Here is a 19,497-nt window from a genome sequence, read left to right as displayed (position 1 = left end):
ACAATTAACAAAATAAAACACAAATGATATTTTTAAATGATATATATTTAGTGATCCTTTAATATCACGAGTCCATTATGGTCCTGCGACATGCACCACCGGTATGACACACGCACACGTACATACGCGCGCACGCACCACTGATCGATCTCTACTATACTAAATTAGTATAGTTAGTTATTTTTTATTTATTATTAGTATAGTTAGTATACTACGTTAGTATAGTAGAGATCAGTGGCACGCACACACGGACGCCCGCCATCACGCGCGTTTCGTACGCGCACACGCGTGACCACACGCGCGCGCGTGCGCACGCGCAATGGGTAGATAGTAACGCCTTTCCTACCTTTCCTATACCTTTCCTACTTCTTATTCGGCTCTATTTCAATGTGTTTTACTCTTATTGAGTAATCATGCCCGTACCATAACGCTGTCCCCATAACATTTGATATAGCATCTGATATTTCATAACGCATCTGCCACGCCTAGTACCGCGTTGTCATCTAAATTTCTGAATTCGGATGCTAATTATTATCGTAAACCACAGATATCATATATACCGTATATATGATATCTACGTTGTAAACATCATAACGATTCTTGGAAAGATCAATGAGCTCAAATTAATATACTATCGGGAGTGAATATAGATGTATATATCTAGCTCCTTGTGGCTCCGTGTCTATCTGGTGGCCGTGGCCGATAATGTGACACAGGCGCCGCCTGTCGACAGGGTTGTTCCCCTGTGTCAATTTCTAGCAGTACAGGAAGATCTCCAAGATGGTGGTGTTTCGGAGTGATCCTTGTGGTATATTCTGTATATTGCTTACATATGGGGCTGTATTTTACGCCGATTATGTTGTAACTGTACAGATAGTTATGCCTACGATGTCGAATAGGTAAGAATTGCGCAGGGAATATTATATATTCATGATTAATCCACTCTTAAACTGAAGATAGTCGTGGCTAATATAATAAGATTCCCAGTACGCAATACTCGCCAATACTAGTCTAAGTACGAAGACGAAGTTAAGTAGTAATACTTAGTATTACTAATAGAAAGCTTCAAGTTTGCTTATTGGCACTGTGTCAGTTATCCCCACCAAGCCTTTACAACTGGTGTATGGGTATGTGTGTACCATGTATTTACTATCAAAGCCTTAATGTTTATGTATTCTCTATCGGCTATTAATTTCCTGTAAATACTGTTTAAATGCTCCTCTGCAACACACAATTTTAGCGCATGCACGCCACCGTGCACAAACTCACATAGAGCAGGTGGGAAAGAATAAGTGCTAAATTTGCACAACACTCACTTTGTTTCTCACCGTTACAACACAAATATTACATGCATCCATTCTGGTATAGCTCTAGAACTATAGTCCTCTGCTCCGCCGCAGGGCTATAGAACATACTATGGCAATTTCCAGGGAATAAGCAAAAACAACTTTTTTGCGGTTAATAACTTCTTCGGTATGCCAAATAAAGCACATTCTCTGCCGCACAAATGTCTTGAGTTACTACAAACACTAAAATTAAACCGCAAACTAACGCTTAAATGTTGTACTTGCTATATTACTCGTCGACGAAGATTGTTTACCAACTTGTAACTGCCATTTTTCGTTGCGCATCGCTAGCACGATGTATTTCCAAGTGGAAGGGTGGGCAGGTTGCACGCGGTTGCAAACCCCGCTAGCGCTGCGCAACGAAAGATGGCGGTTAAATCTGCGTGCAACCTGCCCACCCCTCCACTTGGAAATACATTGTGCCCGCTCACTAGCACCGGAACCGCGCTAGCGATGCGCAACGAAAAATAGCGGTTACAAGTTAGTAAACAATCTTCTTCGACGAGTAATATTGCAAGTACAACATTTAAGCGTTAGTTTGCGGTTTAATTTTAGTGTTTGTAGTAACTTAAGACATTTGTGCGGCAGAGAATGTGCTTTATTTGGCATACCGAAAAAGTTATTAATCGCAAAAAAGTTGTCTTTACTTACTCCCTGGAAATTGCCATAGTATGTTCTATAGCCCTGCGGCGGAGCGGAGGGCTATAGTTCTAGAGCTACCATTCTTGTATCTATACGTAGCTGAATGTTCACTTGTTTGAATTATCGCCTTGCGCTTGGATAGAACATAATTTACCTGGAGAAATCGAAGGCGTTTTTATCTAAGCGAAAGCGCTTTACGGTTTCGCAAATCTTCCATTTATCTGGACGGTTTTCGTGAAAGCGCTTTGGTCGTTTCTCAACATTCAATATGGCGGATAGCCAAACGTAAGTTATTAAGTAGTTTTCTTAATAAATGATTATATAAGATTAATAAGTTAATGTGTTATAAAAACGTACAAAGATCAGCTAAATCCTAACCAAATAGTGATCTATCTTGCGTTGTTTTTATGTAACAAAAGCGCTTTCACCAAACCGCTGATCACGTGATTTAGGAAACCGATTTACCGATTTCGCCTAGATAAAAACGTCTCTAATAAACTCCTGTGGAATGCTCTAACTTCACGGTAATGTAAATGGGAGCAACTATTTATATATACATGATTAATGGCGACGCATTGCATCCGGCTTCAAAAGCTCTATGTTTCCTGGCTATCTGATAAGCCCCGCCACTCAATTCCATGCCAAGCCAGCATAATTTGCGCAGAAATGACGTCACACACATGAGTACGTTCACTGGCTAAACAATCGGGTAGTGCAGTTAGGGAGTTTCGATTAATAAACAGAATTGCTCCCATATACATTGCTGTGGAGTGGGAGTTTTCCATAGGAATTTATTAGATTTCTCTGGGTAAATTAAAAATTAATTCTAACAAGTGAACAGTCGGATACATATAGGTACTAATATGGAGGCGATTGTTTGTGTATTTTCGCTGTGATTGTGTGAAACAAAGCGAGCATTGTGCGAAATTGGCACTCTCGCTTTTCCACCTGCTCTATATCTTTTTTGAGTTTGTGCACAGTGGCATTGTACTGGTCACTCTGTTACTGGATGTTTATATAAGGACCTGTATTATATAGTGTACATATGTTCATGATCTTACCGAGAGTTATTTATGTAGCTTGCTGGTGTATGCATTCTGGTGTATGGCACTGTAACCAAGGGCGTAAATCCCGGGGGGGGGGGATGGGGGATGCATCCCCCCTGCTCTTGAAGGAGGGGGGATGGCCTGTACAAATATCCCCCCCTGAGATTCAAAAAAAAGAGAAAAAAAAGAATAGCCAAAAAGTATGGTTGCAAACATACAAAAACACGTGAAATTGTGAGAAATTGCAATTCTTACCTGTTTTTTAATACATGTATTATTACTATAGTAACCTAACTGTACGCCCTCTGAAAAGTAATGAAAAGTGTATTGAATCGTAACTTGTAGGGTTGAGTCTAGGGTTGAGATAGTGTCACCAGACATGAGAATATGGCCCACAGTATGCCTCAGATTGCAGGAAAATGGCTTAAATATTTCAAATTTTTTTTGGGTGGCATGCCCTCAGACCCCCCTAGCACTGGCATGCCTGCGGCACGCGAGCCTGCCTGCGGCAGCCAAGGTTAATTTCGCCCCCGGCTATCGCCGATCATCCCCCCACTCCTCAGTACGGATTTACGCCCCTGACTGTAACTGTAAATGGGGAAAAAACACATATTATAGGTGGCCAAGGTTAAGGAAACATTGTACTTATATTTACAGTAAAAATTAGGGTCATGCCAGTTCTGTTTGTGTCAAATAAAACACAAAAATAATAGTCTCGCTCCATCTCTCTCTCACTTCCTTCCTTCCTCCAACCCTCCCTCCCTCTCTCCCTCCATCCCTTCCTCCTTCGCTCTCCCCTCTCTCTCCATTGCAGCATCGAAACCATGAAATCAAGTGCAGTGCATACTAATTATACTTCGCTATGATTATTTGTTTCAGCCTTTGGGGTGCCTTCAATGCTGTGCTCTTCAATGTGATATTGACAATGATGCTTGCATCTCATTTGAGAGCAGTGCTATCTGATCCAGGTGTTGTGCCCTTACCTAAAACCAATCTCGATTTCTCTGACCTGCATTCTGGATCTAGAAGTCCCATACATCAGGTGATATATCTGGCAGTAAAAGACATAATCTGTTTATGAATTTGTATATTTTGCCAGACAATATTATTTGTGATTATATAATGATAATGTTAGTATCTTTCTATTTTATAAAATCAATAAGCATTCATTATATTTAAAACCACTAATTCCAGTATATATGTATCTCATTTGGATTAGGGTTTACCAATCGCTATCACTAAATCACGTAAATTTACGCAATAATTTTGTTATCGAAAAGCAGAGTGGCCATGATTGGACGGTGTGTGCAAGATGTGAGACTTACAGGCCACCAAGGGCCCATCACTGTCGCATATGTCGCAGGTGTATTCGACGGATGGACCACCATTGCCCTTGGTAAATTGTGTTATTAAATAATCATTGGTGTTAGAGTTGGTAAATTTATCACAATTGTGTAGTTTTTCTGATGTGTAATTTTTGATGAATGAGTTCAGCTTGGAACACTTTTTCTAAACGTTTTTCATGATATACTCCTATGAAATTTGTTAAGGTTCTGACATTTTCTTTATTTATAGGATAAATAATTGCGTGGGTGAATACAACCAAAAATATTTCCTGCAGTTTATAATCTATGTAGGTAGGTATGAGGAACTTTTATTCCAATGTTTGTATAGCATTTTATAAACTATTTGCACATAGAGTTGCATTTTTTTGTCCTGTTTGTGTTGCTGATATTAAATGACTACACCCAAGACTGATTTTGTCATTGCCACAGCTAATCTCGTTTTATTCTTTTAATTTTTTACAAATTCTTTTATTCATTGGGTGATCTCGGCTTGCAGCCATAACTGTTTGTCAGCAAATTGGACTTATTTTTCGTTAGCTCGTGCCTGCACTGCATAGTACTCTCTCACCATTGGTACTCTCTCTGTGTGTCAAACAGATAATAATATTTTCGTGACGGTGTCCTGTTGTAGGTATAGCATCTGTTCATGCAATAGTGTTGGTTGCTGTTGCTTGGCTCGGTGACTGTGATGGCTGTCAGTTGGATGAGCATTCAAAGCAGACTATGCTGTAAGTAGAAATTAAGCTGTTCAAACTACATGAATTTACATTTCTATAAGGTTTGTGCTTATGTAAGTTGTATTGGTATCAGTAATAATGCACTATATGTATTATTTTGCCTTCTTACCCTCGGCTTGGATGGTTTGGATTTTTCAGTAACTGAGCTGGTCTAGTCCCAAACTTTCTGTATTAGTGAGCTTAAAGTTAAACTTGTATGTCCATTAACTTTTTGATTTTAGGATATTAATATGCATCCCAAATATAATGAAATGTGGTTAAATACATACTTTATACAAATAAATACATTTTGTTGCTGATATTTGATTTCGTCGTGTAATTTTCCTTTTGCAGGATGCATTGCATAATTCTTGTCATTGAATCTCTACTATTTGGAATATTTGTAGTAGCCATCATGGTAGACCAGGTAAATACTCATTTATTGCTTCTGTATTCATTGGGTAATAGTCAGCTAAGTGTCAGTAACCTGTAATTAATTGTTGATATTAACCATTTTTGAATTGCAAATACTAGTGGCAAGTTGCCCACATACACATACACATCCACATCCTTTTCATAGTATGAAGATATAAATTGCCAAAATAATACAAATTCACGCTATACACAGTATGAAGCTTTACCATTTTGTAACCATTTATGTTTGCCAAGTAAATTGGGTCGGCATTCCCGTTACGAGAAGCCAAGGGGCGTGCTTTGCGCCCGAGCGAGTTTATTTTGCACGTGTGGTTGAATCGCGCGTCTCTGGTGCTGCAGTTGACAGCGATCTGGACAGACGAGACAGCAGTAGAGCAGGTGCAGAGGAGAGGTCCTCATCGACCGCTTAAATCCAAGATGGCGCTACTGCAGGAAGTGTTCGGGCGAGGTGAGTTTGGCTGCTCAGGTGTGCGTGCCATGCTAGCCGCGTGGTGGCAGACTATACTGCATCCGCGTAGATCAATATGAGAGATGTACAGTGATTCCGTAGCTTGTTGTGCATTATCAATGTGTAAAGAAATCTTGGGTAGTTCCCGATATCAAATGTAAGTTTTTCGAGGCAAGGTACACATACAGAAGATTTTGATTATTTGTTAAAAATATCTCAAGCACTCGAAGGATTGTTCAAGTGATGGTTATCTTTTAACTGAACAATTTGACAAGGTAGTGGCAAACGTATATGGAACTAGTAAAACGTAAAGAATTTCTTGCACATTCATTTCCCTGTTTTTTGCTATTTCAACAATACAATCGTTTTTCACATAACAATTTAAAAGAAGTATGATTACCGGTATGTATTTTATATTATATTTAATGTTATTTTTGTATTTTTCTGAAAAAGAATTATTACACTTCATTAATTTTTGCTCTGCTTTTCAGGTTCTTTGGCTTTTTGGCTGCTACCTTGCCACAGTCCACCTAAAGAGATTGAACCGCATGACGACTATACAGTGTAATGTCTCGTATTGACCTGTAATTCTTACGGACCAAACGTCACCCCCACGTAATGGCCTCCTGGAAGCAACACTCCAACCTTTAGAACTATTTTCTACCAGCAGATGGCAGTGCAGTTTCATTTTGCAATTTTCAGCGATTATCCTCTGTGTGATAGAATAATATGTGATTTCCCTCAATATCGTCTTCAGACTAACGCTTTTCTGGAAAGGTGGTTTGTCTGCTGGACTTTTGTGAGCGCAGAATGACAGCAGATTGAGTTGTCGGGGCTGAAATGTTAGGTTCCGAGATTCCTTATCAAACTGCTGTATGATTCAGTGATCGTAGAAAGAGGCATCAATGAACTTGACAAGGTGGATCACTTGCCACGTGTGTGATTTTAATATATCAATCTCAACTATCCACTTATATTACATATCTTCCTCTAAAAAAAGCTGTGAATTGTGATGAGTGGTTTGAGAGACCAATGGCTGGGTTGAGAGATCAATGGTTGTGGTGGACACAAAATTATTTAGTGGTCAGTGCTGTTGGTCTTATTTAGTGGTCAGTGCTGTTGGTCTTTTGTCGTACATAGATCATTATTGATTGTTAATGCGTATTAATTTATTTATACCATTGTTGTAAATATGTCTGTGGCTATAGCAACAGCTTAAACCAATCTTAAGACTTGAGAATATCTTGGGTCATTTATTTTATTGCCATTCAAGCTAGAGCCCCATATTCACTAGGTACGCACAATATTGGGTGTACGTCTGGTAATAATGCATGTGTGGAATAATGACATGAGCTTGCGTATTTTGCAGTAAGTCATGTGATACGTTGGTGTAAGTGGGTGTAATAACCATGGTAAACTGATCATTCCCTTTTCCCATAGGTATGTCACATTCTGGTGCTACTTAGCCTGGTTAACGTTATCAAGTAACCAGAGACCAATTGTAACATTTTTACCGTTTTTGCACAAAACCCTAATGGAAAAATCAAAAATCATTTCTAAGATTCTCATAAAAAATATTAGTTGTGTTATGAAGTTCTCATCAATTCAGCTGTAAGTGCCATCTTTTGGCTTTCTGGATAATTTCATATTAATCTCATTGTCTAAACATTAATTTGGTAATTTTGATGTAATAGTGCAATCTACAAATCTTACAGAATGTGAAACTAAGAGTAAGTATTTACAATTCATGTAATGAAAACAAATGTTAATATTTTTATTTTGTTAAAGTATAATTGCATTTGCAAGTATGATATTGCACACGGTCTGTGTATGTAAATCACAAATAGTGGATTTTAAACCACGTGATTGTTATTTAATTGTGCAAACTGTCAAACCTGTATTTGATGCTGTGTATTATCTTCACTGTAAATATTCAAACACATCTCGGATTAAAATGTGCGTAATATTAAATGAAATTGTCGCAATGTACTTCACTAATGCATATACTGTGCCCAATAGCTGTCACAGCACTGCGTTGCTACAAATGTAATTAATTATATTCACCCTGAAACTGACTTGTCACTTATATGTAGTACAGCGTTTTTCTAAGGTGTTCATACGTGATGTAGTTACCCGTTTGGACTAGAGGGGTGTTCATACACAATTGAATGAATGCGGTTTAGACGTATAAAATTTGACCTCGAACAGTAACAAGCATAACTGACATTTAGAAAGAGCTTAATATCCACGAAGGGCACGGCAAGGTATTGTTCATAGGATTATAACGTTTTATAGTTATGTATTATGTTAAATTATTTATTTTTATTTGAAAGTAACAACTTTATCTAGCGTGATGCCCCGTGCGATAATTACTGTTTTCGTATCTATTATTTGCTCACAGGTTGTTTTCAGTGATGCAGGCATGCTTGCATGTACGTACGTAACCTGCACATGTATGCATATGCGTAATGTTAATATCATGAGCATATCGGATCTCGTTTTATGTACATTGTATATATGTATGTGTTTACGGTAATATACCTATTCTGTACTTTTGTATGATTTCTGCACTGCTCCACTCCCCCCCCCCCACACAGTGAATTAAGATTTTGTCAGCGATGACCGCCACGCTTTTATGTTGTCGCCTGGTAGGATATGTAACTCACTAGATACACGGCGAGCTAAGTTCTAGCGTTTTGATGATGCAGTGTGGCGGTGTAGCGTAATGTTCGCCTAGTTTATTGCCATTCTGCCGTATGTGCCATTAGGAAAATATCATTATCAAGCCCCTAATGTAGCAGGGTATTCTCACCTCTTTAGGCTTATGGTAGCAGGTTCACTCAGCCTCCTGTCTAGCAAGCCCCACCCCCACTCCCGGTAAAGCATGCACGCATCGTAGATGATTGTAAGATGCCGTGTTTTGCTGCACTGAAACGGCTTCTAATTGCGCTATATACACGCACGTAGGCCCCCCTAATACACTGTTGACCAATTTGACAGGGGGTTCGTTCGAGGGGGGAGGTGTGGCACAAGCGGAACGGGTGAACGCGTGAGTGTGCGTGCGTGCGCGCGCGTGTGTGTGTGTATGAGAGAGGAGACAAGGTGAAATATAGAAAGTTGTCGATGAGGAATTGTAAAATCCGAACGCAGTTATATAGAACAACTCTGAAAGTGATGAAACATGATTCTTGCCACTGTTCTCGATCCTTTATCACGGCATGGGTTGCTTCCTAACGATGTTACAAAGAAAGTTGTGCGGCAGTGTGTGCACACCTCCACGAGTACTCCTGCATGCTGCGAGTGAGGACACTCACAGCTTATTAACTGAATGGCACTGATGAGGGATTGGCCCTTCTTGACACAGCTACGGAATATTCCACTGTAAACAAAGGTCTCACGGGGGGTCAATCAATATTATCGACTACAGTCTACCAGTGCAGGCCCGGCTACCCTATAGGACGTACTTGTGTGTGCATGCATGCGTGCACGGTTAGATAGATATTTCCAAGCGAGTTACAAGTAAGCCAGTGCTATAGTGTGAAGCTCATGACGATATTGTTTCTGTATTGATTATATTCGAGTTTCCATGTCGTGCATTCAAATGGCATCGAATTGAACCAAATGTGTGTTGCGTATAGGCAGCTGCACGTATATCTTTGATAACCGTGTTAATCATTCATTTACAATCGAATTTTCAAACGAATGTCGTTTTCAATTGTATAGTTTAGTTAAATATTATGTTGTATGATTTTAACTTTTTTTAAACTCGAGGTTCAGAATCATTTCGAATGGCATTTTCCCCCGTTTCATATCTAGGAAGCCGTACAGCGAAACGAGAAGACATGTACATGCGCTGCGCCTGGAATATATGTTTTACATTCCAACGCCTGAACTTTTATGTGAAGATATTTTATGTAAATATCGCAGCCGCACTGTTTTAATTTCACTTTTACCAATACAGCGAACGCGTTATGTTCTGCATTATTGAATTCCGTATTGTGTTTGTGTCTTCACTTGCTGGCTCAAGGAGTTATAATGCAAAGCTTTTGGAATTGTGGCGGCAAAATTGCGCGAGTCCTCGCAAACAACTACGTGCAAATGCATTACAGAGTAAATATAGACTTGAAAAGCAATATAGGCTTGTAGACGCGAGGCTGCCATGTCCATCGGTTTAGTGGTGAAGTCACCAAGAGACGCTGAATCATGAATTTATAGTCCATTATCAATAATAAATTCTTTTTTGACAAGATGGAAATCAATATTTAGTGTAGAGAGTAACCAGAGATATATGCTATACGAGTACTGTTCAAATCGAATATCAACACTTTATAAATGTATTTTTCGTTCGATACTTATACGTAATGGGGGTCCATTTCATTTAGCGATTTACATATGATTCTTACGCAAATGAGTTGATATTACAATAGAAACAAATGAAAAACACGTTAAATGAAGCCAAGTTCGTTTATTTTGCCAATATTTCCATTATATAAAGACTTGTAGTCATGCCAGTTGTTGGCGAATTTAGCACTTTTTGTTTGACCTTTATTAGGATAATATGTGGGAACAAATAATTTTGTTGCTCCCGTCTAAAAATCGTCATTTCAATCCGCTGAACGCTCACAAACTGTATATTCCTTAATTTCCAAAATATTCTGCCTATTGCATTGCGTTTTATCCTGTCTGCGCATTCTCCTTGCAATGTGACTTAAAGCTAACTTTCCGTTCTACGAAATACTCCCCGCAATACGAAGTACGCCTGAAATCCACCATAACCAATTAAGAACAATGAAATTCAAAAATCACTAAATATGTCAAAATTGCACATAAATACAGACCTGCAACATGTCAACGCGTGCACACGACCGCTACACGTACAAGAAGCTAGTATGTATAGACAACTATTGCGCGAAAAAAGATGGGCAACTATAGTCATTATAGTTCTGTTAATTCACTCCAAAGCCGAACCTGGAGCTCGTTGTCAGAAACAAAATCAGTCTTAACATTAGTCTTAACACTAACATCTTCTCGTAGACCGTCGACACCACTTTGTTTGGTATTGCTATGAGGAAATCTGCTACGATTTTTCATTGAGGTAACTTCGCAGCGTTTCTGTCGACGGTCTAAGACAAAATGTTAATGTTAAGACTAATTTTGTTTCTGACAACGGGCCCCTGATTGTGTGTAAATTGAGGTGACTTACGTGTTCCAACTGACTGGCCAGAATTGTCATTTCTGAGAGTTCAGTTCTGGGTCAGTATAGGTCGACAGTGTGCGACAGGGATTAGTTGCGCTCACAGTTTGTTACAGCAGCGCATTTCTACCCATAGATAAGCATACCAAGGAGTCGCTGTAAGCAGCGTTGGTGGCCACGCGAACATTACGCAACAACGTCACACCCATGAAGCGATGCATATGTAAATCGTGATGTTGAATGCTTGCCGCCGAACATTGCTCTCCGCCCAACGCATCCTAGCGCGTGTCAACTAGCGTTAGGGAGGGGGAATTAACTAGCGTTAGGGAGGGGGGATTAACTAGCGTTAGGGAGGGGGGATTAACTAGCGTTAGGGAAGAGGGATTAACTAGCGTTAGGGAAGGGATTAACTAGCGTTAGGGAAGGGATTAACTAGCGTTAGGAAGGGGGGATTAACTAGCGTTAGGGAGGGGGGATTAACTAATATCGCGCCCCGACGTAATAACCGAAGGGCGAGCTTTCTTTGGCGATTTATCGTCATCCGCCATGCAGCGGCCATTAAAGGAAACCCTTTCCCCGAGGGAAGAACGGTTTCACAGAAATGTTAGTTTCGCGGGCGCTATACTATGTGAAGACCGCCTTACCGCTTACATAAAGGTTAAATTGCGATTATCACTCCTATAGAGAGAACGTAAAAAATGCGATTAGAACGATACACTAACAAACAGCAGCTATAAAACGATTAATCTCGTGAAAAGCTGAATAGATGACGGGGGCGAATCGTCGTCGTCAATGCAGACAGGTGAATGATCGTCGTCGTCAAGCCCTCCACCCCCTCCACCGCTTACGTGCAATTAGTGACGTGTGTTATTGCAGCTGCGTGGCACACTAGGAATACAATTTAAATATTTGTAAAGAACATGGCACCCTTCTTAAGAAGCCAAAAACAGGACGATTAAATAGGCACATACTTGCACGTGCAGACTGTAAATTCAATAAAGCTCGCGCTATAGACTGTCTAGTCTATATTTTGTCGCCCCCGCCTTACGATGCATAATGCAATGCGATACAGTTATAACGCTATCGATAACAGTTTGAAATCGAATAGATAAGAATACTGTCTATGCAGTGGCGCATATATTACGAATTTAGTGATATTATAAAGTTAACGTAATATAGCTATTTACACTTGTTGCGCGCAATCCATGGATGGTTGAAGAAACTAAAGAGATAAATGATGGTATTATATATATATATATATATATCCTATCTGTGTGTGCGCGCGCGTGTGTGTGTGTGTGCGTGTGTGCGTGCGTGCGCGGCGCGCGCGCGTGTGTATGTTTGTATATACTCTGCTACTATCTACGATTTTTAAAATTTTAAATGCGGTTTTTGTTACTTTGGCATTAATACCTACAGTTATTGCATTCTGTGTATTGCTATTTTGCTGGTTCGCACGCAAACATTTAGTAACCCATCGTGATACAGTAAGTTACAAATTGAATATAGGAAAGCTCAGCATGTAAAAAGTTTGCAACAATTTGCTATACCCTAAATATGTACTAATCACACAGTACGGCATAATTTCTACACTTATTATAATTATCATACATACGCAAAATATATGAGATCGCAACCACCAATGAAAATATCACTCACGCAATAATGAATTATATATGAAGGTTTAAAAGAAATAATTTGTTTCATTGTATAAACGGCAATTAATCCTGTGATCCTGTGAAGGATGTGCGTGCTATAACAAGTAGGCTATACATATACCAACTAGTGGCCGGACAGAGAAAGGCGAGCGACTTCTAAAGTGCTTCGCTTTGCAATGAAATTACATTGTAAGCACGGCCTTTAGGGGCCCACCCAAACTAAACGCATAATTTCCCCTGCGGGATTAGAGCGCAAAAGCTAGTCGCCTCACAGAAACAACTAAAACGACATACCCGCGGCGAAATATTCGTATGCAAAACATGCAGACGCATTAAAGCCCTTAAGTAATTTAATTTCAACAAAGTGCATCTAACTGCGCCATCAAAATTCTTCGGAATTTAATTAGCCGCCTGATTCAGAATCTAATATATGGACATTAATTTCACATCGCAATCGCTTAACATCTGTAGTAATGGGGATAATGCCTCAGAGCTGTTTGTGTTCATAGTTGCCAGAGCGACGGCATTGCGTCATAGTCTGGGACGGATCCATCGCCAGCACACATGAAATATTACGTCCGTTTCGTTTAATATGTTTAATGTTCATTCGCCTCTTATACAGTTTTTCTAGGAAATTTCGACAAACTCTTCGCTCTGCGACTTTTGGGATTAGCTAATTCTAATGCTAGATTAAAATTCTCAAGTCAAGTTAGCGTTTGTAAATCATCGATGCCCATCGTGCATAAAATTGAGCGGTTTGTTAAAACGTTGTCGGAAGTCAGACATCGATGCTTTTTTCCATTTAAATCCGGTTAGCATAAAAACTAGAGAAAGCAATTTTTCTATCGATAAAGGAGGGACAGCTCTCCAGAAAATTAATAGGTGGCGTCCCTTCCAACGGCCTTCCTTGCATCGCAACAATCCGAGGATATTTTTACAACCCTTTTGACGTCAAAAAAGTCACTTAAAGTAATTGATATGGGCTGTCCTATTTGCCATTGACTTCAGATGGAGATTGAGTACGAAAGGGCAACTAGAGGTCCAGCAGCAAATATCGTGTATTCTTTTACGAACAAGGTGAAGGCGGAATTCCCACTAGCAATTGTATTGCGAGAGCGTACGCGATTACAAACGTATTCATTAACGACGTGATTTGGTTTGCCCAAATGCGAAGTGCGCGCCGGAGTATCTGCCATAATTGCTTTCCATGGCAACTAATGAGCGTGTTTTTTCATGCTTATGCGTCAAACTCTGAATATCATTCATTCTTACACGCCATTTTTTAAAGATATAATTGTCGTTGTCACACTGCACACAGTAATGAGATCAAATCATCTAGGTTTAACACATGCAATTATTTACGCCCAACATTAAATTTAATTAATTAATTAAAACTTCAAATCGCAAGATGCTTGCAGTAATAAGTCATAAGCTTCATATCAAAATCTCATTCAAGCTCTATTATGAACGAATGTAGCAAATCCACAAACCGTCGCCAACGAGAAATGTTACAAGTGGTAAATCACGGGAACGGTTGTCGAGATTGAAACTAAACTTAACTTTAAAAAATAAAGAAAGTAGTCATTATTAAAATGGCTATTAAAGGCCAAAATGGTTGTTAGGTCTCACTTCTCGATTGTGAACTGTTTCTCTGCTGGTAACCGCTGACTTGACGTTGACGCGACGTTCTCTCCGTCAGCAGTTTCCTCTCCCTTTCCTGTCGCGTCGAACTTCAGCTCGGTCGAAGAGGGATTGCTTTTGTCGACATTTTGTGAGACGTTGTTGGCATTTGGAGTAACCGCCGTGGATTTCGCTTTCTGCTTGGGAAGGTTGGTGTCGTAGAGAGTTCTATGAGTAAGCCGGCTCAGAAGGTCTTTGCTCTGGTAAAAGTGATTTTCGAAAGGTTGCTGAAGTTGAAAAAAGTTATATCGCGTAAGCGCGCGCAAACCATAGGTACACAAATGTATGCACTAACGTGTTAATGCTGTCTTCCAGTCGACCAACCGACCGACCGATTGACCGACCGACCGACCGACCGGCCGGCCGACCGACCGACCGAGCGACCGACGCGACGACCGACCGACGCGACGACCGACACGACGCACCGACCGCGAGCCGACCCGACCGACCGACGCGACCGACCGACGACGACACGACCGACGGCCGATCGACCGAGACCGGACCAGACTGACCGACTGACCGACGGACGACGGACCGACGGACCAACGAATCGACGAACCGACCGACCGACTGACCGACGGACCGACCGACCGACGGACCGACCGACGGGCCGACCGACAGCCGAACCAACCGACGACCGTCCAACCGGCCGACTGATCGCCCCAACTACTCAGTCGACTGACCGATATTGACCGATATTCTATAGCTGTGTAGCTAGCTCGCTGTCTCGCTGTCAAAGTATATTGCTGTGTATGTATAAATCAATACGTAAATCTGTTTATCCATTCATCCATCCACCCATCCTCCGGCCCCTCCGTCCGTCCGCCTGCCAGTCCGTTCGTCTGTCCGGCAGCCCAGCTATCTACCCTGCCATCAATCCGCCTGTCCATCCATCCCTCCATCCATCAATCCATCCGTCCATCCATCCATCCATCCATCCATCCATCCATCCATCCATCCATCCATCCATCCATCCATCATCCATCCATCATCCACTCATCCATCCATCCATCCATCCATCCATCCATCCATCCATCCGTCCGTCCATCCGTCCATCCGTCCGTCCGTCCGTCCATCCGTCCATCCGTCCGTCCACCCATCCATAACGCCGCCTACAAACATTTTTTGTCTATCATATATTCTCATCTATCATTTATCTGGTCTAACCTTACCGGAAAGACCTCAATGGAATATATTGATATATATGTAACTAATAGTTTAAAACTTTGCTTGATAAAGTCATGCGTTTATCAAAAAACCTCTACGTCCGGGGTTTCATAGAATTCAACGCGAATATTCCGGAGCTAGAACGATATGATGAAGATGAAATTATTCCCAGTTGACCGCAGAGGTAAACCCGATCAACGTTCACTAAAAGTAACTACCCATTAATCCACCGTAATCAGATCATTCTGTAAAAATCTACACAATTTACATAACACCCGAATCTTTCGTCAAAGATTAATATATATGCATACGTATCAGTAATTTCAATCACAGCATGCGGCCTCTTTCACTGCCGCTTTTATCTCTGTACATAGAAGGGCTCGTAGTAGTCTATGATCTCCTAGTCGTATAGTAGCAGTACGGTGCTCAATCGGTTAAGATGGGATTAACAATTTTCCTATCTAGTCTTTGGTTTTAGTGAGACGTATGGCCCGTATACTCGAGGCTCAGACTCCTCTGGCTCCTCAGACTCCAGCGCGAGTGTAAGTCGTCGAGGCATGCATTAGAATACACGCCTCGTTCCGTCCCGCTCTGATTGCGCGGCGTGCTAAGTCCTGCGCAAACGGTTTGTCGACGCTCAATCACGTTTATTTCCCGCAGAGAATTCTCCGTTTTCTATATATTGCCGCGTCCACGAGCGCTCGCACGGCTCCTCGCGCGACGTTAGTCAGGATATTGCGGTTTATTGATAAGCATGTGCCTCCGCGTCCGTCTATGAAAGATGGCGGACGATAAGCACGTGAAACCCTCCGCCTGCTCAGAACCGACGGTCTGGGAGCCACCACCACGAGGACGAATTTTGTCAGATTTCCATATCGGCTCTCATGACTATAGTTTAAGGCAATCATCGGCTGGCACTCGAAGTTGGTGGGTGTAGTTTTGATTCGAGCTGAACAATCGAGGAAATATTAGCGTAGAGAGAGAGACCTAAATTCGTGATCGAAACAAATATCAATTTTACGGCAGCGCACGTTAAGAGTTCGAGCGCGTAGAGATGGTGCGTGGCTCGGGTCCGTAACATGGACAGCATAGCGATTCCGAAATATATCACGGCGATCTGATTTCAAGGAAAACATTCTCCCGAATTGTTCACCGAAAGGCAGTTATTACGGGTTTTTGTATTTTTGCGCAAACATGCAAATGATGGTGCATGGGCCGCGTGCTGCAAGCACTAATCACTCATGGTTTTGTCTGATCACTGCAATAGGATTTTATCTTTTTGCTTTTTTCCAATAATCTTAACATTATTGATGACCGGATGGAAAACATCTCGGCATCAATCGCCCGCAAGGGAGACGTCTTAAAATATGCCGGCATAATGGAGTGACGTTTCGAACGCTCTACTCTGCCTTTGCTCGATTGCCTCTAAACTATAAGTGCTGCGCACATATTTCATGAAGCGAGCAGCACGCAACTCTGGACTATTGCTCACTTTTATTGGCACGCGTGGGGATATAATATTCCAATAGTTATATACGGGCAAAGATTACTTGCTTAAAACGAAAGATAGACCGACAAACAGACAGAGAGCAAGCCAACCAGAGTGAAAGGTGTGGTGGAGAATGCGAGAGCGGAGAGGGAGAGTGAAGAGAAAGAAAGACGGGGAAAAGGTCAGAGAGCAGGCACGTTAAGGGCCTTAAAGCGTCACGCACACGCACGCAGATACACACGAGCGCGCACGCACGCATATACACACACACACACACACACGCAAAATGAGGAAAACAATGAGAAAAACATCGAGAGAGAGAGAAAAAAAAGACAGAGTGGAATAACAAAGTAAGAGAGAGAAGGGAAAGAGAGAATAGAAAGAGCTATGCACGTACATTTTAAACCTAAATAAAGCGACCGCTGTGACCTGGAGTTCAAACATCTGGCGATAGGCATACTGATGCCTCAATTTCCCCCAGCGTCGCTGTTGAGTTGGATACTGTGTTGACATATACATCGGTTCGATTCGACTAGACATCGTTTCGATTCTTAAATATGTTAATCTCATACGATAATGGCTTCCATGCGCGTTACGGAACATTAATCGTAAATAATTCTGCCCAAGTTCCGAGCGATCGTACATATAAACGAATTTCTAAATGATGGATACGATCAGTGTAGGCAATCGAAGGCTCGGCGTTCCGCCGTCGATAATTTTCTCTATCTATGACGAATTCAGACCAGATACAAGCACCGTGCAATACGACAAAAGAAGTCCATTAAATCAAACAGTAACGCATCGACACGAAACGAAATCATGTTGCACGCTATCAATGGCAAACTTTCAATGCATCTTTGAGGCAACCGCGACGCACTACTTACTCGAAGTCATTTTCTGAAAAACCCTCATGTCCTGTCAAAATTTGCCACGATTCACCGAAAGCTATCGAGACGAAGTGCAATTTCCATCATTTCCGTCCTGGAAGCTAGTCGAAGTGATTCGCGGTAACTGTCTGATTCCGTTAATACGCGCGTTGACATGATAGTCGATGACGGACAATTCAACCGAGTGCCTCTAATAGGAGGGATTTGTCCACCTATTCTATGCGCATGTACGCTGGTAAAGCAACATGTCGTCTCCAACGTTATGCTATATTACGTTAGATACCGCTGCGCTACGCTACGTTATGCAACGTTACATTATATTACGCTACGTTAGGGCCGATACACCGACGTATAAAACTGGGAATATAAGGATATATATATACGCACGCAGTCTATCAACTTTATTCCACGGTCATATGCAATAACGCATATTTATTTCTAATACTTCTCTTTTTTATATTTATAACGCATAGTAGGCAATTTAAATCGAAGTTCTGTGTGTATTTGTGCTTATGATAACATTTTACATGGTTAATTGAAAAAACATCTCTATAGATCGCAAATAAATTTTCCCGATTTCTTATAGCACGAAAGTAAAGTGTGATCAATAAAACGGCTATTTCTATGGCTTTAACATGTCAACGAAAAACCCGATTTTCATAAATATGTAGTTTGAACGCGTAGAAAACACGACAGCCATGTTTCATATTATCTTTAAGGAATGCAGACGTTATTTAAGGTGGTTCAGTTGTCACGCAATCTACCGATTTCCTATAATAATACGTCCTCCTTATCAGACAGATGTGCATTACAGACATATATACGCTCATCGCGGTCGAAACAGCCATGTTGGTAATGATTCCAGTCGTTATCACAAACAATTTATGATAAACTCGAAGCCAATAAATCACCGTAGTTGTTCCGCCCACATCCGGGGGTAAAGACACCCTATTATGCGCTGTAAATAGGCATTCGTGCGACTGTATTGATGAAACCGACATTATATAGGAGTTTGCAAATCATTTACAACGGTATTAATTAATGTGAGCTAAGTGGAAATTGATTTTCGCATTGAAGTGGTTCGTAATAAAATCGTCTTTACGACTGATCGCATTATTGGGCTTTATTTTGTCTACGCCTAACGTTACACACTGTATGGGCTGTGAAGGAAGTGCCGGGGATTTTAAAAGGCTTATATGGAGATCGATATACCAACCAGCCTGGCCGCGCTTTTGGAGAGGATATGGTAGAAAAACTACTGTAGCGAGAATAGCGGTTTTGCCTAAGTGAAACACGAAACTATTTTAATCACGCACCAACCAGCCGACGTTGTGCAGTCGCTAATTTCCTTCAATAAAGTATAACCAGTCTGATGAAACCAAAGGAAACACCGAGTCGTTTCATGAAACTTACCATGCGCATGTATATATTGCATTCATTCAT

General features: G+C 41.1%; 2 protein-coding genes across 2 annotated transcripts in view; one reads left to right on the top strand and one right to left on the bottom strand.

The window, feature by feature from the left end:
• Positions 1-766: 766 nt before the first annotated feature.
• LOC106805484 (palmitoyltransferase ZDHHC3-like) lies at positions 767-9,968 on the top strand. The gene is made up of 8 exons (XM_014807090.1): positions 767-899; positions 3,914-4,076; positions 4,318-4,430; positions 4,610-4,671; positions 5,012-5,108; positions 5,451-5,523; positions 5,871-5,979; positions 6,471-9,968. Exons 1-8 carry the CDS (start codon positions 781-783, stop codon positions 6,545-6,547), a joined length of 813 nt encoding a protein of 270 aa, XP_014662576.1. The 5' UTR covers positions 767-780; the 3' UTR covers positions 6,548-9,968.
• Positions 9,969-10,424: 456 nt separating this feature from the next.
• LOC106805072 overlaps positions 10,425-19,497 on the bottom strand; it is a 50,623-nt gene continuing 41,550 nt past the window's right edge. Inside the window, exons 3-4 of the mRNA XM_014806554.1 lie at positions 14,461-14,711; positions 10,425-12,061 (exon numbers count right to left, since the gene is read on the bottom strand). Coding sequence (XP_014662040.1) covers positions 12,028-12,061; positions 14,461-14,711 — 285 coding nt within the window. The 3' untranslated portion in view covers positions 10,425-12,027. The remainder of the gene's footprint in view (positions 12,062-14,460; positions 14,712-19,497) is intronic.

This window comes from Priapulus caudatus, unplaced genomic scaffold, assembly GCF_000485595.1.
Source record: "Priapulus caudatus unplaced genomic scaffold, Priapulus_caudatus-5.0.1 Scaffold6, whole genome shotgun sequence".
Taxonomy (NCBI): domain Eukaryota; kingdom Metazoa; phylum Priapulida; class Priapulimorpha; order Priapulimorphida; family Priapulidae; genus Priapulus; species Priapulus caudatus.
This window is presented reverse-complemented; position numbering and strand designations above follow the sequence as displayed.